We start from the raw sequence: 26,505 nt of genomic DNA, 5'->3' as shown, positions 1-26,505 counted from the left end.
GGCATAACCCCAAATACCTTGTGAGGGTGCCCCTGGTGGCGGAGTGCGGCATGACTGCCTGCCAGACTGCTGTTTTTTTTACAGCGAACTTGTTTTTAACCAATACTAATATTAATCCATATATAAGGCGCATCGGATTATAAGGCGCACTACGGGATTATGAGAACATTATAGGCTTTTAGGTGCACCTTATAGTGCAGAAAATACTGTATGTTAAAACCTAAACAAGTCTTTTCCCACCTCACAAAGATGTGTTCATCCTACAGGCGGCAGATATACATTAGCAAACTGCCCTTTGAACAAAACAGCCGGGCTCTTTTCTGCACTGATGAACATGGCTTATAGCAAATGTCCCCTGACAGAAGAGGCTTAAACAGTGCATGAACCCCTCTCATCGCCAACTAATGTGCGTACACACAGCTTGAGCGACATAATACAATGTGCACTTCACGGCCCACAGAAGTAATGAATTCAAATAGCCATGTGAGAAAGCCAGAGAAGTACGTCTGCGGCCGTTGCTCTTTTTACGTTTCCTAAGAATCCATCACATGGGGTTTGTGGAGTAAGCAGGATGACAGGTAGGCCATCACAAATGCTCATACTTTCTTTTGTCACCTTATTTTTCCTTTCTTTCAAAGTGCATACACTCATGCTTCGTGAGCTCCAACAGCAGGGCAGCAGAAAGTGCAGGAGAGGCAGGACAACAGAGTGAAAGCACAAGGGAAAAATAGGCAGAAAACATGGGAGTCTGCAGCTTGTCTGTGTGTGTGCAGGTTGGACTGTGAGACACACTGCTCAGTTATGTCTATTGTGTCCGGTAGTTTCTTTAGTTGGTGCATGTTATGCTTTTAAGCAAAGGTTAGAAATATTTAACAAGCTGTTTATACCTTTCTTTGGTCTTTCCCTGCAGTAGCAATACCATCAGGATGTTAGTGTGATCGAAAATATGGAGATCTCGGTCACTCCAACTTCACCCTCCACAGAGGGACAGGTTAAGATTTAATATCTATGTTTTTTAATGTTATTTTAAGCTCTATGTTTCATCACGTGATTGGTTTCAGGCACTGCAGGAAGTAAGAGGGCTTGACGTAGTAGTTGCTAGCTGTCACAAAATTCAAACCATTTCTTCAGAGTCAATAGCCACCATCACCACCAGCATGTGGACTCCAAAGGGGCATTTCCTTGCAGCTGCTCACGACAGATGCCCTTCAATCACAATCTACAAGAAGCTCTCTGACAGACTAATTATCACCATCTGTTGCAAGAAATTATTATCTTTATTAATTCACTTGTCTCTCCTGATTGAAACTGTGTTGTCACCGCAGTACACCTGACATTAATACCTGTTTTGTCTATTTTACTTCAGAATGTGCCTCTTATAGCGACAAAGGCTATCCTGTTTCATCAGGCCAAAAGGACGTCTATTTGTGGACACAGAATCTACAGAACATCCTTATGACATTATCCACAATTAAAACAAATTTAAAGATTAAACAAACTTGTTTGGGATGAGAAAAATATGCGACTCTTGAGAGGACTGCTGCTGGCAGTCAGGGGAGGTTGGGATGAGGGGTGTTCAGTTGGTTGCAGTACGGACCCACACCAATGGATGTCTGTACATTCTGAATACATTAGTACCTTGAGATAGGAGGTGTTCAACATTATTTGACAAACGAACCACGTGTTGGCGGAAGGATTGACCATCAGCTGAGACCGGATCTCGTTCTCGTTGGTGGGGTAACAATATAAATCGTGTGTTCTCATGACCTTTGTGTTTCTTTTCACAATTTATCACTGTTTACATAACTTATATAAATTTATTATACACAGGTCTATTGGTTGATAACAAATAGCTTTTTCATAATTTAGGGGCTTTTTTACAAGACTGGAATGGATTTACATCATTTCTCTTTTTTTAAAATGGTAAATGTCGTTTGACTTAGGAGTTTAGTCAACGGAACGGATTGAACTTGTATCTTGAGCTTCTATGAACTCATATTAAAAAGGCAAAAACACTTTAAGCATATGAGATCTTTAAAAACATTTTTTTTAGCAATGATGAATATGAAAAGAAATTGCAATAAAAAGGTGACCACGATAAGCTTTGACCACAAAGTGCTGCTGTGCAGAAAGCTCTATAACCAACATGAGTCCTGACTGAGGTTAGTCCTGCAGATGGAGAAAAATTACTGTTTGAAATCTTTATTTAAAACCAAACTAGCGGGAACCCGTCGAAATTCCACGATAAAACAATAATATTAGACTTTGTTTGTTTTCTTCTTCACCGTCACAAGAACACAAACCGCTGTGCCCAATGAAGCAGTAATGGCTCCGTGTGTGTGGGACGGACGAACGCAAAGACGAGGGCCACTCCAGCGTTACAGTCTGGCCATGCGGGTAGACGCCGGCTTCATGAGTTCTGTCCTGGTGAATAAAGCATCGGGGTTCCCCACAAGACAACTTGAGGTCCGTCACAATCAAAGAATATAAACCACTATGTTTGACGAACATGTTTGACGAACATTTGTTCATGTCTCTCATTCCATTAGTGAGCGACATGGACAAATGTGAAGACCAGAGCTAACTCGGCTAGCGACCTGAACGTCCGGGTAGACACCAGAAGCGTGACAGTGTGAGGTTTTCAAGTGAGAATATTCAAATATATAGGTGGGGAGATATGTTCTATTAGCTGCACTATGAACGGATTCGCCAGCCACTCCTCTGTTGTACAATGTGCGACGATGCAGATGTTACATTAATGTTGCCACGGTTTTACCAAATCAACCAGAGCTGACATTTTACACACTAGAACAAACTATAAAGGAATACTTCAGGCTTCCCATCCATTGAAAAGTTCAAAATCACTTTGGGAGATTTCATGACAGCTTGACTAATCCCTGATGTTATTTCTTAATTTTTCATTTCCTCATCCCACAGTCATTTTTTTTTTTTTTCTTTGTTTGTTTGTTTTGCCTGTAGCTTACACCATCACTGTCACATCTTCTGCTGTGCACGGTTCCGGTTGGTGAAAAGTGACAGTGAAAAACTGAAAACATCCTCACACAGATGGATGTTACTTCACACACCGCTGGCACATGTTTTAAGCTATATCGAGTTTTGTTTGTGCCTTTAATGGATAAAACTCTCCCTGTCGATCTAAATGTCTGCTTCTGTGACATTTCATTTCTCCATCAGCAGGAATGGAGTGAGTTCATCATCCTGCACAGGAAAGTGTGAAGCAGGTTCCAAATTCAGCTGCAGATGCAGGAACGGAAAACAGGGAATACATTTGTTATGTACCTGCTGACTTAAACCAGGTGCTGAAGTCAACGTAATAGATATGAATTAAATGTCAATTCCTCCATGTTGGTTAAAGATATGATATCTCCCAGTATTAGTAATTTATCATCTTTTTACCAAATGTGATGAATGAGTGCAGCGATGCAAACTTTTCTAAGAGCTTAAAAGTCTCTGGAATGGAAAACTTTTCCTTTCAGCCTGTGACTGAAACACATGATAACTGCTCACGCTGTGAGCCGTGGAATCTTTTTTCATATGATCCAATCTGTCAAAGCTTTATCACTGTTCTGTGAAGCCAATCGAACGGATAATCAGCCCATCTACCAAGAAGTCTTTGTTCTAAAGTTCACGCCGCTGAGAAATCTTCAAGCTGTACATATGAGCCACGTCTGAGATGGTGTGGATGATTGGTACAAATGTTCAGAGGGCATGATTTGCCCTCCAGAATGGCTCTTATTTGATCTGCTAAGACACCAGTCGGGCAAAGATATTATGACTCATTGCAACCCCGTCTGTCATCTGTATGCAGGGATCAGCACTTCCTGTATCGGAGGGAAATAAGTGCCATCAAAGGTCGCCCTAGAAACACTCCTCTGTGACAATGACAACGGAGACGGTATTAACAGGCAGCTTCAGGTCTGTCTCTTAAATTTAAAGGTGACGCTTGTGACCCGAATCAGCAATTCAGCTGTTCTGGTTGCAATTCTAACAAAAGAAAAATAAAAAAATTAGCTGATACTGGGGGAGAAAGGAAGAAGTTCAGTAACAGTTCATTTATGCATTTATTTTGTGCACTCACGGTCGTCGAAGGGGAAGTCTTGCAAAAAGAAATGCTGCTGTACAGAGTGAATACTGTGGAATAATGCATCCATTTCTACTGCAATTTCACACAACCTCATACACACATGCATGCATGCCTTATCACATTCACAAAGTATGTGAGGGGAACCCTAAAATGGGGTGTGAAAACCATCATGTAAACATTATGCGGTACATATATGACCTCTGTTCTCTCTTATTGCCCACGGGATAACATAAAAATACATGAGGATGTGTTGGGGCCTCCATCCATAACCGGATGGACAGTGGTTCCAGGCGCAGCACAGCCCTTAACTAGCTGCCTGTTGTATACTCATGGGCAGGCAGGCTGAAATATGAGGGCTGAGGATGTGAGGTCTTCCCAGAATGCTAAACTCTTTCTCCCTTCCCGTCTATGTCTCTCACCCTCTCTCTCTCTTCCCCCCTTGTGCCCTGCAACCAATCTGACGCCTAATTAATCCTGAAGGTCTTTTGTTCCGCTGAGGTTTTCCTCTCTTTCCCCACACTGCTCTCCATCCATCCTCACCTCCCTCGATCCAACCGCACAACCTGCCTCTCATCCCTCCCTCTGCCAGCGTGGTGTTCACCACTCTTTCTCTACACACACACACCCACACACACACACACACTCCGTCTCATACATGCACCGTATTCCAGCCTCTGCCATTTTGTTTCCCCCAAGGAGTCCAAGTGTAGTCCCGAGAGCAGGACAGAGGAAACAGATGCTTTCCTTTTTTCCTCATCTTTAGGGGAATTAAGGTGGAGAAATTTATTGCTGTCATTACATTTATTCCCAGTTTTCTACTAATTACTCTCATATGAGTCATTTTCATGGTTTTTCTGCATGCAGGGATGGAGCAACATGGATAGAAGTGAGGCAATTAAGAGCCAAATAATGCAAATATGGCAAACCTAAATCATTAATTCTCATATTGCTTAAAGACTTTTTGAACATTTTGAGAAATATGCACATGTTCTTTCTTACCAAGTTTTTGATGACAAGACTGATAGCAGTCATATGTTTGTATATAAGTATAATAAAATACCAGCAGCTAGGTGAGCATAATGGCAGGAGAGAGTGGAGACAGTTAGCTCAGCTGAGGAACAACAAAAACAAAATCAAACTAACAAAAATAAAACATAAAATTCAACAAAAACCGAAGTGAAAAAACTCAGTTTTCAGACAATTTCTTGAGACACAAACTAATCAAGCAAATAAACTCCCATAGAAATCCACCATTTTTGTGTGGATTAAACTAAAACGAATAAAAACAAGGCAGTCAGAGACTGCAAACATCCCGCAACACCCCTGAATTCAATATTTTACCCTGACCTATACGTTTGTGCCTCTGGCTTCCTGAAAATGTTTCTTTTTGGTTTTGTGATAATATCTCATCAGGTTTCAGAGATGTGTACATAAAAAACTATATGGTGCGCCCTCGTTCCTCGCAGTTAATGCGTTCCAGGAACCACACGCGATCAACGAATTCTGCAATAGAGCGACAAACCATGTAGATTATTATTTATGGTAATTTAAATGTTTATGAACCCTCCCCATACTGATATTAAGTCACCGTCTGTCTGTATTACCTTTTCCCACACTCTTATCGACTGTTTAAAACACTTTTGTGTCTCATAGAAGTCCGAGACTCACAGAACGTAGCGCACTTCCGGATGCCGTCAGCAAATAGAATAAGCGTATGGTATCATGTGACTGCCTTCCAAAAATATACGATGAGTTGAAGTCGCGAACATTGATGCGCGAATGCACGAGGGCGCACTGTAAAAGTGAAAATTTGACCTTGACCTAGTTATTCAAGGTCAAGGTTGGGATCTAATGTTCATCCCCTTGCCTCTCTGAATATAACGCCTTTGTTTCATCTTTCTATCTTATCAGGTTCCTGAGATATATGCAAAAAATTTACAAAAATTGAAATTTGACCTTGACCTAGTTTTCTCAAGGTCAAGGTCATCATCTCATTTTCATCCCCTTTGCCACCAGAGTAATGTGCTTTTTGTTTCATCTTTCTATCTGCAACGGTTGTGAAGATATTTGGTGGACGGACGGACGAACACACAAACACAATACCGCGGTGATGTCACCGCTTCACCGCTTCGCGGGATGTAATACCATACTGATGAGAAGGTTTACCAGGTGCTGGTGGGCATTTTGCCTCACTTTTAGATGGAAGCTATTATTTTCCATCTCTTTCTCTTTCCAGTTTCTGGCTGTAGTCTACAAGATCCAAGAAGGTTCAAACAAGCAGATTCTCCAAACCATTCTTTAAATGCTCGATGATGAAGACACATAAACTATATGTTCTATATGGAAGATTATTATAATATTGTTTGATTTGATATTTTGTTCCTAAAAGATTATTTATTTCTGAATAAACCGTGAACTTAAATATCAGGATTTCTTCCTATACTGTTGATAAAACCAGTTTCCTGTACTAACAGGAGAGTTTGTGTCTCTCAGACGGGGCTTAGATGTGAAAAAGTAATACAGGTGTGAGAAAACTGATGGAAAAGTGATTATTCTAATGTAACAGCAATTAAAAAAATAGCCTGCTTGTGTTCTCTGCCTGAGTTTAGCAGAGCAGATCGACAACATGAGGCATGTCGCCTTGGCGACGGGAGCGAGGGGGAGAGACCCTAGAGGTTTTGGAGGGCCAACGGGTCCAAATGATCAGCCAGGCATGAGAGTCGGTGCAGAGGGAACAGCGTCAGGGGATGTGTGTCTGTTTCTGTGTGCCTGACACACAAACAGGACTTATTTTTAGATCACAGATTAGTGAATTAAGAATTAGAAGTTTTGTCACATAATCCAGGAAATCTTAATACATCAATATAAAAAAAGTAATCTAAAATGCAGATGCAGAGCTTTTTTTCCTCCTTTCCTTTTCTTTCCTTTCCTTTCCTTTCCTTTCCTTTCCTAATCTATCTGCCCTCATAAAAAGACTTTGAATTGTTGAATATAGTAAAAAACATAAAAGCTAACACCTCCGACATACTGAAGCGAGTGTTAGTGCGAACATTCGTGTCACACCATTTCCAAATTCCTCTCTCCACAAACTGACAACAACAAAAAAAACCCCAACAACAAAAAAAACTCCCAAAAAAAGTACAGAAGAAAAATTCTACACACAAGAGTGAAAGCTTCATGATTTAAATGAATACTGAAGTGATCTAAACCCAAGTTTTTCTCTCATGGAGTTCTCTCCATGCTAGACAAACTACCTCTGCTGAGTTAGTGATTCTGAGTCATTTATTATCAAATAGATATTATGCAGCCACACTGCTGAATAATACAGTAATTTCTTAAGGAAATCTGTGAAAATGATAATTCCTGGTATCTAAAAATAAGAATGTGATACATGTCTTTGACATTTATTGTAGTAAATGAAGTCTATTGGGCTGTTGCTTCATTCCTTTTCTTGAAGGTGAGAGAATCAGTAATCATCTTGTCTTTAGCTGCTTATTTGGATCTGGGTTGCAGGTTTACGCTGGAGTCTGTCCCAGATGACTGCAGGCAGAGGCTGGGGACACCCTGGACAAGTCGCCAGTTTATTGCAGGTCCACATAGAAAGACAAACACCCTCACGCTCACAGTCATACCCACAGTCATTTTAGAGTGATCAGTTCATCTCAGCTGCATGTTTTTAGAGGTGACAGGAATCTGGAGAACCCAGAGAGAACCCACACAGACACAGGGAGAACATACATACTGCACACAGAAAGACCCCAGGGGGATTTGAAATAGGACCTTCATGCTGTGAGGCAACAGTACTGCCAAAAGCACCTCTGTACTGCCCCAGACATTAAAAAATAAATAAATAAATAAAATAATTTGCTCGTGAAAATAATCATCTGATTAATCAATAATGAAAATAAAGTGGGAGCCCTTGTTTACACTGCATTTGCAGAACAATGAAAATTAGGCACTTGGGAAAAATGGTATTTAACACAGCGGTGTTTAAATTATGATTTTCACCCAGAAAGAGAAACAACTTATATAAATTTAAGTAATGAAATAAATGAGTGCTGAGAAAGAGACCCCAGACCGACTGCCTTCAAACCAGCTGCTCTGCTGAGTGTTCGCTTCTGTTTTAAGGTGCTGCATTTTGATTGTTGTGATGACTGATAGTGTTGTTGTGTTCTATACTTGTAACATCTATTTCACATTTACCCGTCCGATCGGGAGAGAGATCCCTCATTTGTGGTTATTTTTTTTCTTTTTCGGGTTTTTCTTGTGTTTTTCCAGTTTGAGGGTCTGATGGTAGCGAGTGTTTCTCTGAACCGATTCTACAGCCCTCAGAGGAAAACTATCATTTATAAATTTGGAGCATATAATTAAAATTTGACTGGTTGATTGATCAATTTGACTGGATGGATGCAGTCCTGAAAAATAGGATATTATTCCCATGTAGTTCTTATATCACGAGGCGACACTATTCTTGGGCTTTTTCTTTCGCCCTCAGTTGAACTTCAGGAACACACTTCAGTTCCTGCTGTAAAAACAGGAGCCTCAAAGTGTCAGCTAATGCTAATATGAATGATATCATGCAGTGATCACAGTTAATCAACAGTAAGCTGTCTTCTTTTCTCCCCCGTGTCTAACATTTCTCTCTGTGTGTGTGTGTGTGTGTGTGTGTGTGTGTGTACACGTGTGTGCGTATATATAATCCTGACAGATTTATTCTTCATAATAAAAACCGTAACAGTTGACGATAAAACAGTACATCACAGGCTGTTGAAGCATGTGTGGGCTTTAAAACAGCATCTGTTGATTTGCTTACTGCGTGTCACCGTGTTGGCTTCATGAACGATCGGATATCTCGGACTCCGACGCGCGCTGACTTGCATGTCTGTATGTCTCCATTAAGCGCGTATGACAGAACGGTCCATTGGTCCATGCTGGAAGGTCATTTAAAGGTCAGACATCCAGACCTCTCCTCTCCTCCCGCCTCCTCGTCCCCTCTCTCCTGCCTGAGAGCCACAGATAAAGCTATACACGCCAGCCACACAGGACCAATAGCCATGATTTATCGGAAGCCATTTGGTAGCTGAACGCCAATGAAATTGAAATGAACTTGATTATGCTTTTTAATGATGTGTGAGAGGTTCTTCAGAAATTATTAGAGCCATGCTCTGGCTCACTGCGAGGAGGCGGGGGGGGGGGGGGGGGCCAGACACGTAGGAATGGTGGGCTGTCACAAACACTCAGGAATGTGTAGGACACTGTGGGCCGAGCCACGGTGCAGACAGGCGGGTCACGGTTCTTTGGAATAGATTACCAGGGAGTTTTACTTTACATGTGAGGTGACTCGACCTGACCAAACCCATTTAAACCTGCAGTGTGAAGGGATTTCCCCTAAAAGCTGCATGCTAACGTGATGCATTAGACTCGACAACCTCATAGGTCACATTCTACATACGTATGAGAGAGTCGAGAATAATTCCAGCTTTTCCATTTATAGGGTCTGTGGGAGGACCGTTATTGTTGGGTAATTTCACACGTGACTCTACTCTACACCTTTTCTTTAAATAACACACAATGAGGTAAGGGGTCTGCCTGAGGGACACACAGTGGCTTTTTGATCAAATTATTACTGTACAAGACAAATTGTTACAAGATACTTCATGGAGACTCATTGGAAATGTCTTGCTTGTTCTCATTTGTACACCAAATTGATCTGAAATCCATAAAACGACTATCATTGTCTTTTATCACATACAGTCGATTAAAAATGGGGTGTTTTTAGAGTGCTGGAAAATTTTTTCATGCATGATAGTGTTGTTTCCTGTTGTTAGGAACTCACTCATAATTTCATTAACATATTGATTACATTCTTATTTGACAGGCTAATTGCCTGTATTACAAAATATAAAATAGTAGTGGAATACAGTGGTCCCTCATTTATTGTGGAGGTTAAATTTTAAAATTAACCTACAAGAGGCAATATTTGTGAAGGACTCAGCTTTATTTTTTCCCAACTATTATAGATGTTTTAAGGATATAAAACCCCTCCCTACACACTTTATACACTTTTCTCAGATAGGCATTTACATTTTTACACTTTTCTCTCTTGTTTGAACAAACACAATGCGCTGGAAAAAAAAAACATTCAAAATTGCGCTAAAAAAGACTGCGAAGCTATGAAATGCTTCGCAGTCCATATACCCAAAGACATTTTATCTTCTCCCTCACACCATCTATCTCCTGATTGATCTGTGCTGTTTCTGAGTCAACTTGTTGTGGAAAGTTTCATTATACTGAATAAGGAGGCAATTACTACTACTGAAGTGAGAATAAAGACTTATGAAACTAATTTAATTTTGTACTTTTATTCAAAGCTTTGGACTCAGTTCACACAAGCAGCAGGCTGGTTGAGGAAGTGAGTGAACTATTGTACAATTCATGTATCTCTTACAGGAGTGTGCCATTGTGACCAATGGTTGAAATATGATTAAACAAGCAATAACAGGGTTTCACAAAGAACGCAGTATTTTACTCACACAAACTCTACCACAGCTACTGTTGCTACATGTACTGCTCTGACTGCTTACAACCAATTTTGAGCATTTTTCTCTATTCTGTGGTTTTTCTTTGTCAGTGAGATTTTGAAGCTACTCACAGCTTGGACTTCTTTTGCAGGATTTCAGAGTTTCCTTCAATAAACAAACAAAATAAATCTTAAATGAAAGACGATGAATTGCACTGAAGCTTTTGTTTTTGAACCCTTTCTTAACTGTGGAGTTGATTTAATTCATTGATTTGGCATGAATCACTTTTAGTTACTTCAAAATTATATTGTTAGAATTACCCAGTCGGGGTGATCATACTGCTATGATATTTAGATCGTACTCTTATACACGAGATGATACAAAACACGTCAGTCAGATTCATTCCAGCCTGCAGGGAGAAGCATTCAGAATTACTGACAGTCAGTCGACACGGGTGGTGATGCATCAATCTATTTGCTCATCACTACTGGAGGTGATAATCACAGCTGATCCTGGGACTACAGTCTGCTTATGTGGATGTCACTTAGCTGTCACCACCACCGTCCAAATGCTGAAGTAGTATCACTGTCTGCAAAGTCCCTGGAGGTGTTAGTCAACTCCTCCCAAATGTGTTGCTCGCACCCCCCCCCCCTCTCACTGACTTGGTGGATTTCTATCTTAGAGATGATGCTTGGCAGGCTGATAGCTGTCGCTAATTTGTTGTGGCAATATTAATTAATGATCATCCTGTCACAGCTGTTTATAGTGAGACAGATTAGAAGTGGGGGAGATTAGACAAAGAAAACAATCTGCGAGAGGATGAGCAGTTGACAGGGGTCACCTTCACGTGTCTCAAATCATATTCAATTTGCCACGGCGGAGGCAGGGAAATTACTCCCCTTTTACCAGTCTGTATCTATCTCTATCTGTGATGACTCACATTTAGAGATAACTCAATCAAATCATGAGCCACAATAGACTACAGTGCAGTATTCAGTCGGGTTTGATCTCAGCTGAAGAGATGAAAAATTTAAATTTTTAAACGTAATAGCCAACAGACTAACAGTCTTGCTTTTTTACGAATATATTTTCTTCTCCTCAACACATCCTTCATTAAGTCTAATTCTAATTCTTTTCTGGCTCCAAGTGCATTTTCTGTTCAGATAAATCTTAATCTGAGGTGGCAGAACATCACATTGTGACCCCTGACCTCCGTACTGTCCTTTCACAAGGTCATGCTGACTCGGTGCCTCCCCATGCCTGCACAATGGTGTCCGACTCAGTTGACTAGACAACACTGCAGAGCACCGTGATGGTGAGGGAGATTAAGTGGCCAATCAAGGCTTGAATATAGGGGCAATCATTCCACTTGGGGAAATGGGTGTCAGGATTACTACAGCATTTTCTCACTGCACTGTGCAGGCTCTAATAGGGCAAAGACATTTTCTGGTAACTCAAGTGCTCTGAGTTGGATTAAAGAACAGCTAGCTCTTGACTGATTAATAATAAACACTAAATGTTGCCATTAGGGACTAATAACCTTGGGGTAAGAGACTGTACCGAATGTATTAGATTGGCTGAAGGCTTCTGAGGGCTGAATGGTCCTTTAAGGGAGAGCAGGAAGCTAATTTATTTAGTTTCATACCACACATTTCTATTTTTCAACATATTTGTGAGACCAAATAGCTAGATCATAATAACTTTTTTAATGTATGCTTCAAAGGTGCTCAGGGCCATATGCAGAGGATACAGTATGGAAACAAAGCCTCACGGAAATTACTTTTGAAGAACTATAATGACACGAGAATCACATTTTCTGTGAATGTAATGAAGAAATAGTGGCACAGCGGGGCAGTGTTTAGTACAGTTCCCTCACAATAAGAAGGGTCTGTGTTAAAATCCACCTACAGGGCAGGTAGGAACGGTTATTAACTCCATGATGCAGCAGCAACCTGCCTGCATATGTCCATACATCACCCTCTCCACCCTACTCCAAAACCCAGAGCAACTACAACATTATTTAAGTATTTTCTGTTTAGCTTTTATAGCCTAAGTCTAATAGCAAGCTTGAAAACTTCATCCACTGAGGAGCGAGGCACTTACCTCCCAATGGCTTTAAAAGAGCTGCAGAATGCAGATGACTGTGGTTGTGCTGGGAATATCTCAGGTCAATACAAAGCAAATCAGTGTTCTTGCAAAGTGCGCTCCCATAGGATTTCTATGATAAATGCATTTATGTAGATGTAGAATAATAATTTTTGCTACAGCTTATATAGTTGTTTAAAGTTATTAATATGATTATACCTGATAGTAAAGTATCGGGAATAAAAATGATCGTTCAGCTACTACAAGTTCTACAACTTTTGCTTTGCAACAAATCGGAGTTATTATCTCGGTATGCAGGAGGCAACATGGTCATCAGTTGGACATACTGTAGTTCGGAGGTGGAACTTGATTTTGCTCTTACAAGATGGCTTTTCCTTTTTAATCAACATTAAAGGACAATTAATTCACAAAGTTTAAGCTCAACCAATGCAAAAATATTCTCTTCTTCTTAAGTCTACATCAACTTGTATAAGGATGTCTAACAAAAATGTAAAAGTGAGGAAAAAGGGTAAATGCCCCACACTGCATAGGAGCCATATAATCATCTCAATAAACCGTTACACTGCAACAGGTATAGCCAAAGGGAATTCTGGGAAAAGAGGTCTAAATTGATGTGGAGTTTGGCACTGCATCATAATGTTAGCATTACCCCCGGGCAACAGCAGGCAGTCACCCCTTTATGACCGGTCACATCTGCACTGCAGGCAGCTACTACCCGGGTGCTTGGCAAGATTCACGCATGGACATGGAGACGGTGTGTCTGAGCGACATTCTCATTACATGATAGCTCAGGCACCTTCAGATGTGTGCCTGGTCTCATGTTAATTGTGACATACCTGTATAGATTGCATATGCACTTTTGTAATTAACCAATCCGAATAAAACTCTTGACCCAGGCAGACAGCCTGGCTGACTTTCAAGAAATTCCACAATCAAGTGCTTTCTGGAACCAAATGGTTGCAGCAAATCCTTGTAAAATCCTTTTAGACACCGTGTCAGTGAGGAGAAAAAGAAAAAGTTTCTCTCAGGAAAACATGGAGATTTGTTGGGTTGGTGTCTAGCTCGGGGGAACGACACCGTTGCCAGTTTATTTCTTGAGGAAGAGAATGTTAATACGACACATATCCTACAGGATGCCCAGAAGCTCAATATAGTGGCTTGTGTGATGACAGCAGGCTTCTGGAGATGACTTTGGGGAAGGGATGCCTCAGATGAGGAGGGCCTAATGTTGTAATAGAACAGTAGAGAATGCTGAAGCTTCCATATACCAGACCTGGACAGTTTTTATCTCAAGATTTGTCTCCATACAAGCAGTGATGAACATGTGAAATCAGCGTGACTGTCTACTCATGGCAGTATTATTGTAGATGACATTTTTCAGCTGAAATTTAGTTTAAATGGCTGTCAACAACTGCCGGCAAATCCAGCCAATATGTCTTTAGGCTCTCCAATTTCCTAAAGTTACTAAAGAAAAATAAAAGCTTCTTCGCTCTGATTGCCATTTACATATTTGGGTAAATGAGCACAGGATTGGGCTTGATGGTTTGTTTGTCGATTTACTCTCTGCTTTTCTATCTCCTTTGGGCGGCAGATTGAATTAATGTTTGTAGACAACACAATGCCAAACATTAGGAAATAGGAGATCTTGCAAAAATACAGAACTCTCCAATTACAGCTCTACAAACACATAAGACCATAGAAAAAAAATACTAATTTGGGTTGTTATGCAGATTTCTGTTGTGTCAGAGGCACAGGGACAATAATTAGCTTCATTTACAGGCTTGCTTCTATTTGAATGGACCAACAAGCAGATATTGTTTAGTCAAGACACAATCTTGGCAGAACAAACACAATACACCCACGAAAACATACATGAGTTAGTGGTCTGTGGTCTACCTATAAAAACTATTTATGATAGAATGTAACCCCCTCCCCCCGACATATCTTTATCAGTGCTACCACCATGTCTGCTCCTATCTCCTTCCCTTCTTAATTGCCTGATGAAAGGTGCTTGGCTTCTTGCTGCATGCCTGCTGTTTTGGTCATTATAGGCCCCTGTAGGAAGTGGAGTAGCTGCCAAAGTAGTTTAGCAGAAGACAGGCGTTGGGGATATGTCTGTACTCACCTGGGGTAAATGAGGACAGCTCTTCCCGCTGGCTTTGAGGCCTGTCCTCCCCTCAGGAGCCGTCCTGATGTTGAAAAGGGCCTGAAGAGCAAACTGGGCTGCTTGGTTCTTGGCCAGCTTCTTGCTACGACCACAGCCCTCAAATATTCGTCCATCCACACGCACCGCCATCACAAAGTTACGCAGCCGTCTGCCTTCAGCTCGCTCCGAGAGACAGGCATAACGCAGTCCTGGGCGGAAGTCATTGAGTAATGCCACAGGGCTCTTAGGGGCTTCTGGCTCTGGAACAATCCCACCCAGCCTTTCCTGAGCCTGCACCATCAAGTCCAAAGTATGGCGAAGTAACCGTCCATGTCTCAGCAGCTCACTGGATAACAGCTCACTCTCGGTCGTTGAGTTGCAGAAAGAGAGGCCATTGGAGCACGACGAAGTCTCAAATTCCTTAAAGAGAACATCAGGGAAGTCAGCTTGATCTGAGGTGAAGTCAGCTGACGGATTTGAGATGTTTCCCATGGCCAGGTGAGCCTGGGGAGCATTGGGGAACTGGATGAAAGACTTGAGCGCCAGCTCAGCAGCCCTCATCTTCGCTTTCTTTTTTGTGGGGCCTGTACCCTCAAAGGTCAGCCCGTTCACCTCCACGGCAATGGAGAAGACTGGAGCATGGACCGGGCCCGTCTGAGACACCATACGGTACTGGAGGCCTGGACGGAGTTCATTGAGCTGCACCAAAGCGTTCTTTGGTGCTTCAGACCAGGACAACTTTTTATAGATCAGACGAAGCTGACACAAGTGGCCGTTGTTGTCTTCTTCCAGTGGCCGTTTCCTCTTCAGACCAGAGCCTCCACTCCTTCCAGAGTCTGAGCAGAAGAGTGACTGACACTCGGCAGATCCAATGGAGCGATCCTCTACGTTACCAATGTTACGGTTTTCCTTCACCTCTGCACTGCTGGTACCTGCAATGAATCCAATGACAGAGACGATGTAATGCCCAGTGATACAACGTACCACCAACACAAGAAAGCACAGTCATTACTGTGAAAGAACACAAAATCACATGAACCAGGTTGACACAACGACATCGGGATGAATAAATCTACCATTATTTCCCTGAGCTGAGCAACTTCATTCCGCAGGACTCTATCAAATATAAAAGTTTTAAAATCCGGACCCAAATCCACATCAAATGGCAGTGTTATCTGTCAAATCACTCTATAATCTGTCTCCAAATTGGTTCTGAACTTCTTAAAGGGGAAACACCAGTCCCTGTGCCCAATGTGAAGCATCAATCCTATTTGTAATGGGGGTGGTGTCATTTGGAGTGGCAGACATTCCAGAAAGGGATGAAATGTCTGTAGCCTGCTTTATTTCACACTTCTATCCTCTGTGAGAGCAAACTCTGAACAGCTGTAATGCGCTCTTCAAACCTAGTTATGGGGAAGTGGTGGCGGTGTATTGCATTTCTGATGGGAAATGAACCAAATAGGGTGTTCAGATCTTGCCACAGGAATGTTAATGGTGATGTGGGAGGCTGGGATCAAGCACTGACATTCACAGGTTAGACTGGAGCAGACTGTACGTCTAAATACCGTATCTTATAATGTAACAGGGTTGTTCCTTGGCGATCAGGTGGGCCCCCTGCTATCTGGATTGTTCTACTTTTCTACTTTCACTCGTTTAGTTTGAATTTGCTTTAGATTGTCTTGTTATGTAGTATATATCCTGTAGTACTCTGTGCGTGTTTATCTATTTATTTATTTTTGTGGATTTATGCTTACTGTCTTACTGTCCATCCATCCATCCATCCATCCATCCATCCATCCATCCATCCATCCACCTGTCCATTCATCCATCCATTCATCCATCCATCCATCCATCCATCCATCCATCCAGCCATCCATCCATCCATCCATCCATCCATCCATCAGGTAAATACATGTTTGCATGCGCTGTCTGCAGACTTTTGAACACAAACATTTCCATTTCACAACACAGCTCACTTTTAGATGATTCAGGTTTTAACATATAATCTGTAACCACTGTTTAATCAAATAGCCCATTTCCAAATTAATTAATCATCAGGTGACAGAGAGATCCGTTCCATATGAGGTCGGCCACTGACAGCTGAGAGGGAGATAGAAAAGCTTACTTAAACTGTCCTCGTCCTCTGTGCCACTGGTCCCGGGGCTTATGTACTTGAAAGGAGCGATCAATGCTGACAGCATACTGACTTTCTCTGGAGGAGAGACAAGAGACATGTAGAGTCAACAAGAGGGCAGCGACCGAGATGTTTTAATAGTTCAATCGATTAAAGCCTCAGATCCGCGTCAGCTAAACACATGTCAGACGTCGTAGGAGAGAACAGGAATATGCAGACAGACCTGTGTCTGCTACCACTGGGAGGATCATGGATTTACTGAAGCAGAGAGAATCATTTACTAACACATTCATGTTTAAATGATGAATGATGACACAAAGTGGTCATGCCACAATCTGAAAAAAAAAAAGTTATAATTTTAAATTCAGCATACAATGAAAATCACCGTGAGGTCATTCAGAGGCTGCTGAATGTACTGTAATTGAGAGGAGTATTCTGTACTACTATAATGGGTTACTAGTATTACTAGTCTAATGCAGTCTGTCAATGATGTATTGTATTCACTTATATTTAGTAGCATGTTTGTAGTCATATATAAAAAGTCAACAGCCTTGTTTGTTGGATCTGACGCTCATGATCTTCTGTGTTTATTTCTGTCAGTCCATCCATAATAAAAGAATATTATTTTGGTCTTATTTCGTTCTGTGGTCAGGACAGCAACACTAAACTACATCCAGTTCAAAATGTGATCAGAGAGTTTTTATCACAATAAAAACACAAAGTAAATGACATTTAAAAATCATTTGATCTCAACACAATAAATGTATGCACATACAACAGCAATGCAACAACTTCATCACAATTTTTGTTGTAACTGCATTTGATTCGGCCGTTCTAACTACTCCACACTCTCGTACTACATCGATATTGATCCTTTATTTATTGGTGCCAACTTGTCAACAGAGGCCCTCTCCTGTTCCTCCCTGGGGCTCACTGCTGTCCAGGTGTGCGTGTTGTTTACAGTATGAAGCCCTATTAGAGCCATCGCTCGGTCTGGTGCTCTCCATGCAGCGCTGAACAGAATTGACAGACCAGTCTGGCTCCTTAATTATACCCCCTCTCTCTTTCCAAGATTAGCTAATGATCAATGAAGAGACAAGTGGGCGAGAGGCAACACTAGGGAGGAACCGGAGGTTGAGTGGTGAGGAGGTTATGGAGTAGGACACAGACAAAGAATGTGAGGTAGAATGAGTTTAGGTAGAGATCAGTCCTGCAGCTGTAAAAGCTAAAGCTAAACAAGGATTCCACATTACAGTTCAATAAACATGTTTTGATAAGAGCACAAGGTTGTGAATGAGCTCAGCACCCATTGCTGCCTCAATGAGTCACTGACACACATGGATACACTCTAAACACTTAGACTGAAGCCGTGCTGGCCCTCATGGGCCAACATCACAATACAAGCATTTGCATTCTGACCTAATTATGGACTAAAGCCCAATACAAGCGGCAATTTGGCCCTGAATGACTCCCTCGGCTATCAGGGTCATTATCCAGACCATTCTCAAATCAGCACATATTGTTTTTAAACCCCCCTAAATCCCTATTTACAGTACAATACATGGCCATGTGGTGCTTTTCCAAAAGTGGCAAAATTAAAGATGTTCAGAGCCAGTTCTTGCATTTGCACACAGAAATTTCATATCAAGCATTAAATTAGAGCAAATTCGCACACAAGACGCTGAGAATTCAAACTGTGGTCAGAATTGCCTGTAAAGTGCATTTACTAAACTAAGCACTGAACAGCCATTTCCAGTTCACATGGCCGGCCAGTATGAGTATGCCCATCAGATGAGTATGCCCATCCAGTCTACATGTGTTTTGTAGACTTGGAGAAGGCATATGATCGAGTCCCCAGGGATATACTGTGGGAAGTACTGCGGGAGTATGGGGTGAGGGGGCTTCTCCTCAGGGCCATCCAATCCCTGTACGCCCAAAGTGAGAGCTGCGTTCGGCTTCTCGGCAGTAAGTCGAACTTGTTCCGAGTAGCTGTTGGCCTTCGCCAGGGCTGCGTTTTATCACCAATACTGTTTGTGATTTTCATGGACAGGATATCGAGGCAAAGTTGTGGTGAGGAGGCTTTACAGTTTGGTGGCCTGAGGATCGCATCGCTGCTTTTTGCAGATGATGTGGTCCTGTTTGCGTCATCAGCCTGTGACCTGCAGCATTCACTGGTCCGGTTTGCAGCCGAGTGTGAAGCGGCGGGGATGAGAATTAGCACCTCCAAATCTGAGGCCATGGTCCTCAGCAGGAAACCAGTGGACTGCCTTCTCCAATTGGGGAATGAGGTCCTTCCACAAGTGAAGGAGTTTAAGTATCTTGGGGTCTTGTTCACGAGTGAGGGAACAATGGAGCTTGAGATTGGACGGAGAATTGGGGCAGCAGGAGCGGTATTGCAATCGCTTTACCGCACTGTTGTCACAAAGAGGGAGCTAAGCCGAGAGGCAAAGCTCTCCATATACCGTTCAATCTTCGTTCCTACCCTCACCTGTGGTCATGAGAGATGTTCATGACCGAAAGAACGAGATCGCGGATACAAGCGGCTGAAATGGTCTTTCTCAGGCAGATAGCTGGTGTCTCCCTTAGAGATAAGGTGAGAAACACTGCTGTTCGCGAGGGGCTCAGAGTAGAGTCGCTGCTCCTTTGTGTGGAAAGGAGTCACTTGAGGTGGTTTGGGCATCTGGTGCGGATGCCTCCGGGACGCCTCCCTAGGGAGGTGTTTCTGGCACGTCCAGCTGGAAGGAGACCTCGTGGCAGACCCAGGACTAGGTGGAGGGATTAAATCTCAACACTGGCCTGGGAACGCCTTGGGATCCCCCAGTCAGAGCTGGTGGATGTGGCCGGGGAAAGGGAAGTTTGGGGCTCCCTGTTGAAGCTGCTGCCCCCGCGACCCGACTACGGATAAGCGGTGGAAGATGGATGGATGGATGGATGGCCGGCCAGTCAGTAAAATAGTGCAAAGTAGTCGAACACAGGGTATGTAATAGGGATTTAACATCAGATGCTACAGCACAAATTCATTTATTCTTATTATTGTGTTAATTCATTGTGACCCGGACGCTATCCTTAGAACCTTCATGTACAAGCAACAATTTCACTGCACATATATCTTTTTCTAGGTATTTTTATGCACAAATAGATTTTTCACAAACCCCCAGTACAAATCTGTGTAACCAGTGTAGATTTGTAAAGTGTAATTGGCATATCTGTAAATCTGTCAGTTTGTATGTATCAATCAATCAATCAATCAAGTTTTATTTATATAGCGCTTAATCATGGCAACAGACATTTCAAAGCGCTTTAACAGTCAGAGAAACCGAACTGAACCTTCCAGAGCAAGCATAAGCGACAGTGGTGGGGAAAAACTCCCTTGATGAGGAAGAAACTCCAGGCAGGACCCAGACTCTTTTGGACGGCCATCCATCCTGACCGGTTGGGTGGAAAAGAAAGATAAGAACAGGGAAAGAGAAAGAGAGACAGAGAGAGAGAGGCAGATAGGTCAGATAGAGACAGTGTCAGTATGGTTTAAGTCATGTTTCCCATTGCTAAAGTCAAGGCACAATTACAGCTGCGTGGATGACTGTATGGCGGCACGGAGGAAGAAAGGAAACAGGACCCCAGCCGATGGATAGATGAGGGGTGGTACTGGTGGACTTGGAGGAGAAGGTCCACAGCACATGGATAGATGGGGGTGATACTGGTGGGCTTGGAGGTGCGGGTCCACAGAGGAAGGTCCACAGCGGATGGGTGGATGAGGGGTGGAACAGTATGTATGCATGTATGTTCTAATTTCTTCTTAACTTTTCTTATTTATTTTTACTACTTCAAATTACTTTTGTTATTTACCTCATTTGTTGACTATCTACTGTTCCTTTTCTCTGTGACTACCTTCTGCTACTGTACTCGCAGACATTTCCCCACTGTAGGGAATCTTATCTTATCTTATCCTATCTTATGTTAGGGGCAGCAGTGGCTCAGCGGTAAAGCAGGTCGTCCAATGTTCCAAGATTGTTCGGCGGTTCGATTCCCGGTCTCGCCCAAAAACACCCGGAGTGTGAGCCGACAGTGGGAGGTGTCAGCTCACCTCCGGCGTACTGCTGAGGCGCCCTTGAGCAAGGCGTTGTCCCCCTCAAAAGCTGCTCATTTGGGCGCTTCACAAAGGGGGTGCCCGCCACTCTACCTTCCATTTGCATGCTTACAAGCCCCCTCGTGTGTGGTTGTGTGTATTACAGGGGCCTGTACACACTAATATGCAGGATTGTGATTGACTAACACACTAGAGTGTGCATTATTAAAACAGTTTATAAATTATAAATTGTTATTTTATCTTTTTACCCCTTTGCAGTTGACAACAATGATAATTATCACTTTGAATATTAAATCTTGCTTTTGTTCAGCATTTACATTAAAAAGAATGTCCAAATATGTCTGCTCATTGGCCGACTGTCAGAGGGGTGTCACAGTTATACCTGATCTGTGGATGGCCAGTAGAAATCACAAAGCCATGCTTCTACTTTAATTCATCACTTTTTTAATGTGCTTCTTTGCTCTTGAGTCCTCCTGCTGATACTTGCCAAATGTATATTGGTTTTATTGATGATCCTTTATTCTGCTGGTAAAGTGACAGTTATTTCATTTCTGCAAAACCTTCACATGAAATGCCAACATTTATTTGTTGCACCCGCTGTCTCCCTAACCTCTTTAATTTAGTCCTTTTACAGAAGTCTGTAAAGCTTTTATGAAGGCTGGGTACAGATATTCAATTATTTTGTGTTTCTCTATATCCACACTGTGCATATACTCAGTAAAATGTGTTGAGTCCATCTTTACAGCTTTTGCTTGACCACAGAGAAAGAGAGGAGAGAAAATCACACATTAAAAGGCTGAATAGCCCCTTTTATTATGCACTTAGATGATTTTTATTTAGAGAACAAAGTTCACAGACAGAGTAGAGCTTCTCTGTACAGAGCTGTTCAGGTCGAAATAAATGTATAACTTAAACAATTCTTCTCGCTTTCAATGGACCACAGTTCATTTCAAATGTCTCAGGAAATAGCTATCGAGTGGAAAATATCATCATGTTTTCAATAACTCAGATGCTGAATCAACTGCGCAGTGGTAAGCGGTGCAGTTTAGAGGTCATCCCTGAAATGCCACCTCTTTTTATTTTCTGATAGGTTTGTGAAGTGCCGACAAAAACACACTTCACCCTGATTTATGAGTGAGCTGTGTGGATCGTCAGCAGCAGCTCTGTTTTTGTTTTACAGGTGTAGCGTGATTTGTTTGCTCAAAGACATAAAGTAAATTTTCAGACTTATAAATTAAATAGTCAACAGAAAACTATGTAGGCAGGGTAAAAGGTTTGTTAGAATAAATTGAAGGTTTTCCTGATTTCACAGGAGAGCAGATCAGTCTAAATGATGCTAATGGCTGTTTGAAAAGTGATAACTTTACTTTGAAGTCGATATTTAATGGAAATAATGATGCAATTCTGTACAACACAAGATGTAAGAATTAAATAGAGCAATTTTTTATTAATTTTATTTTTGGAAACAGTCTTATGTTTAATTGTGATATTTACCATGTAGCAGAACTATTAAACTGACAGGGCAGATTTGGCAGGGCACACCAGCACTGAACTGAAAACAAATGCAATTAACCAATTCTCTTCTCTATTTAACCAGTTCTCTTCTCTATTTAACGGGAAACTTTGACATAATTGTTTGGGACAAGACAAGAAACCAAACCTAAAAGACGGCTGTCGACAATAATAAAATTGTTAGAACCCAGTTGTTCAGATATGTAGAAAAAGAATAAAATAAAACACTGAATCATACATATAAACGAAATGTATATAGTAAAATAAGATAATAGAAAAAAGAAATGATAGTATTGACTGATTGAAGATAATTTGATGGGCAAAGTTATTGTATATGTTTCACATTTTTGTGTTTAAATATTTGTCATCTCCAGTGAGGACTCCCTATGATCTCATATGATATCAGGATTTATTTGGAGGGATCAGATTAATCTACATTCTTTATCGTTGTGAGGTTAAACATCTTCAAACCCACACCAGAAGTCCATCAGCTTCTACATTAACCTTTTGGGATTACAGTGACCTGGAAGAGAAATAATCCACGGCAGCTAACACTCTCCACAGCTAAAACTTAATCCTTGGTCATGTTAAATAAATACGCTGTGCAGTACGACACACACATTTACTATCTGTCACTGCATTGCCTCTGTTGCTGCTTGTGGTCCTTGGGAGATCATCAGGCTGCAACCATCTTCAGACCAAGTAATGTTATCCGTGGTTGTTAGTATTGGTTTTTCAAGCCATGGCTAAAACTATAAATGGAGGGGAAACACCTGAAAAAGCAACTAGAGAAGTGTGTGATTACCAAGGGAACTGCAGCTCTGTGGGTTAAACTTCAGTGTTTTTTACAGCTGTTTTCAACTGCAATATTAACAACTAATACGTCTTAAAAATGTTCTTTGATTTCTGAAGGATTTGATGAGCAATAATGTTTAATTTGGTTTCTTCTGAAGTAGGTTACCTGGTCAAATTAGGATGGGCCCTTTCAAGCAATGATGTCCAATGTCATCCATCCCCTTATTCACCAGCCAGCCAAGTGAAAAAGACAATGCATGCCAATAGTGTCAGCTTGCAAGATCCATCCCCCACTGCATCAGGACACCGTGAGTGGAGTCGACTCTCATTTGTTTCCACCGCACAAAGGCAGGGGGGCAGAGGAGAGCCAGGTTAGATAGGGGGAGCCTTGGCAGATGGCCATGCAGTCCTGATAGTGACAATACCAGCGATGGTGTCCATTCACAATGAGCAGGAGAAGAGGCTCTCGTGCTTTCTCTCCTTCGCTCTCCTTGCACTTTCTGTATCAGTTCTGAGGAGAGGGTAATGAGCCCAATCAGATTTCCCCATGGCTCAGCATAACGAATAGGTCAGATGAGCGACAGGAGACACTATTGAAACAGGCGGTTAGGGAAATCATTGACTCTCTCTCCGTCTCTCTCTCTCTCTCTCTCTCTCTCTCTCTCTCTCTCTCACCCCCCCCCGTCTCTATTATTCTCTCAATGTCTTCCTGCAAGTGTGAGATTGAAAGCCAGTCACCCAATAAATGCGAGGCTGCATTGTTGCTCCACAACACTTAAAACCCATTTCCTGTCACTTCTCACCTCTTATCTCTGATTAAATGTAAAAATAGACACCAAATAAACTGTCTTCTTATCTTTAATATGCATGATTGTACATAAAAAAGGTATGCATGCTGTAATTATGTTGTTTTGTTAATATTCGTTGCAGCAAACCCTCGGTGTGAAATAGCAGACATGTCTCTACTTATGCTTTATGCTGCAAATTCAGTTTCTTGATGGACTAATGTGAAGACAGAAACATGTTTAAACTCTCCATGCGTCAGATTGTATTTCCGTTACTAGATGTAAACATCCTGTATTCGAAATCACTTAGTGGCTGCATGCAGGAGGTAATTGTACTGGATTGCATATTAAATTAACTAAGTTAACTAAATTAACTAAGAGAAAACACAGCATTTGTACAGAAAAAAGCAAGAACCTTCTCATTATCGTTCACTGGTGTCAAACATTGGAATAAAGTGGATAATGAAATTAGGAGTATGGGAACTCTAACTGCCTTTAAAAAAGCTTTTAAAAACATGATTTTGCAAGACTATATTTCTGACGTGAATGATGGTTAAAGGACTGCACTGTTATGGCGAATAAAATTTCAACTTGTCAATCCTGTGAAACAAATGTCACTGTAACCTTTGTGCAATAACTGAGCACATGCAAGATGTTATGACTGCTCCAACGGCGCTTAAATCATAAAATTGACCAGAAACAACCCTTGAAAGGAATAACAAAATGAACATTAACAAAACTTGGACTCTTCTCAATAACTGACAAAGACGAGTGCAAAGATGCACGCCTATTGGACTAAAACAACAATGTACCAGAATAAAATAATTGAAATTGATTTGTGACATGCAAAGTATGAATTAGTTGACAATGTGCTGGAATGCGAGAGATGTTGTTGATTTAGGGGACGGGAACCTTACAAGCCAATGGCTTCTACCCGTCAACCCTTTTTTGTATTCCAGATGTTTTTGCTGATGTCTCAACACTAATGAAAGTAAAATCTGTTGAAATAACATGTCTGGAAAGAAGAAAATAAACTGAATAAATAAAAATAAATAAATGCACCAACTTTATTCTGAGACACACATCCAAAATAACACAGGTGGAGTAGATTCTTTCAATGTTTTGATTTAATTAGCTTCTGATTCACTGGCTGGTAAAACTGTGTGTTAACTGTAGGTCTGATTCATTAAAAAAAATGACTTCCTGCAATCATCAGGGAGGTTTTTCTTTTCATGATCCTATTATTTCCTCTGAAGTGTATGTAATGGGTCAAAAAAGCCCAGGGAGAAGACGACAATAATAAATATAATTTTTACCGTATTCCATGCAGGATCTAGTTACTTTTCAGGTAATCAGAAATGCATTTGCAATTTGCCTAAATAATTGGGCTTCCCCAAAATGTCAGCTAATTAAGCGACATTGTAATCATAATCTTAATTACAAAATTGTGTATTTGCAGACAAAATACCGGCAAACCTCACCCCTAAACAACAGCCTGTTTATCCTGCTGCTGTCTGGCAAGTGATAGAGAAGAAACATCTGTCGTACCACCAGACTCCAGAGCAGCGTCCCTCCTCAGGCAGTGGGATTCCGCTACTCATCCTCACACTGGTTTTGCTTTGGGAGGAGGATAAAGGGGGGACAGCTGGCGTTCTGTTGTACAGCACCATGTTACGATTAATAAATTAACCTTGGAATGATTTCCTTTATTTTTCAAATGCGTTTGTGCCAGTAAAAAATAATTTACTGTATATTCAGTGTCTCAGCAATGAAGTTTATTTACCAACTGTATTTCGACTGATCTGTGCACAGGAAAAAAATCTTATCACGCACATATATATTGGTAAAAACATTCACCAATGCTGTTGTCATTAAAAACTGAACAAACAGGCAATATTTTCCTCAATAGGAGCAGTTTGACATTTTTCACAGGACTTGTGCTTTCCTTTAGAATTCAGGCAAGGCATACCATACAGTACAAATCCAGCACCTGCCAAATTAAGAAATGTCACCTTATTCTTTGCCTTGCACACCAAGGACTAGCATGTGGAATTGTGTTTTTATCATCAGTATTTTTTACATAATGTTGAATTAGAATGAATTTACATCTTGATATAATGTAATTTGTAAGATTCTCCAGATAAATGAGATCCATTATGTCATGTTGCTGACAGTGCCGTGTCTCTATCCCCCAACTATCAGATTAACTAACTAACTACAAAAACTTGCTTCGTTATATGGACAATAAAAATTAGTGTAAATTAGACACGTTATATCCAGCAACAATCATGGAACCAGCACTACTATATTGAAA

General features: G+C 41.4%; 1 protein-coding gene across 2 annotated transcripts in view; it reads right to left on the bottom strand.

Moving 5' to 3' along the window:
* The window catches only part of adarb2 (adenosine deaminase RNA specific B2 (inactive)), a 181,359-nt gene that overhangs the window by 51,498 nt on the left and 103,356 nt on the right, over nucleotides 1–26,505 (bottom strand). For both annotated transcript variants that reach the window (XM_068303963.1, XM_068303962.1), the window contains exons 2-3: nucleotides 17,004–17,090; nucleotides 14,858–15,810 (exon numbers count right to left, since the gene is read on the bottom strand). In XM_068303963.1, the coding sequence (XP_068160064.1) occupies nucleotides 14,858–15,810; nucleotides 17,004–17,090 (1,040 nt within the window). The remainder of the gene's footprint in view (nucleotides 1–14,857; nucleotides 15,811–17,003; nucleotides 17,091–26,505) is intronic.

Source organism: Antennarius striatus, chromosome 20 (genome assembly GCF_040054535.1).
Source record: "Antennarius striatus isolate MH-2024 chromosome 20, ASM4005453v1, whole genome shotgun sequence".
NCBI lineage: Eukaryota > Metazoa > Chordata > Actinopteri > Lophiiformes > Antennariidae > Antennarius > Antennarius striatus.
This window is presented reverse-complemented; position numbering and strand designations above follow the sequence as displayed.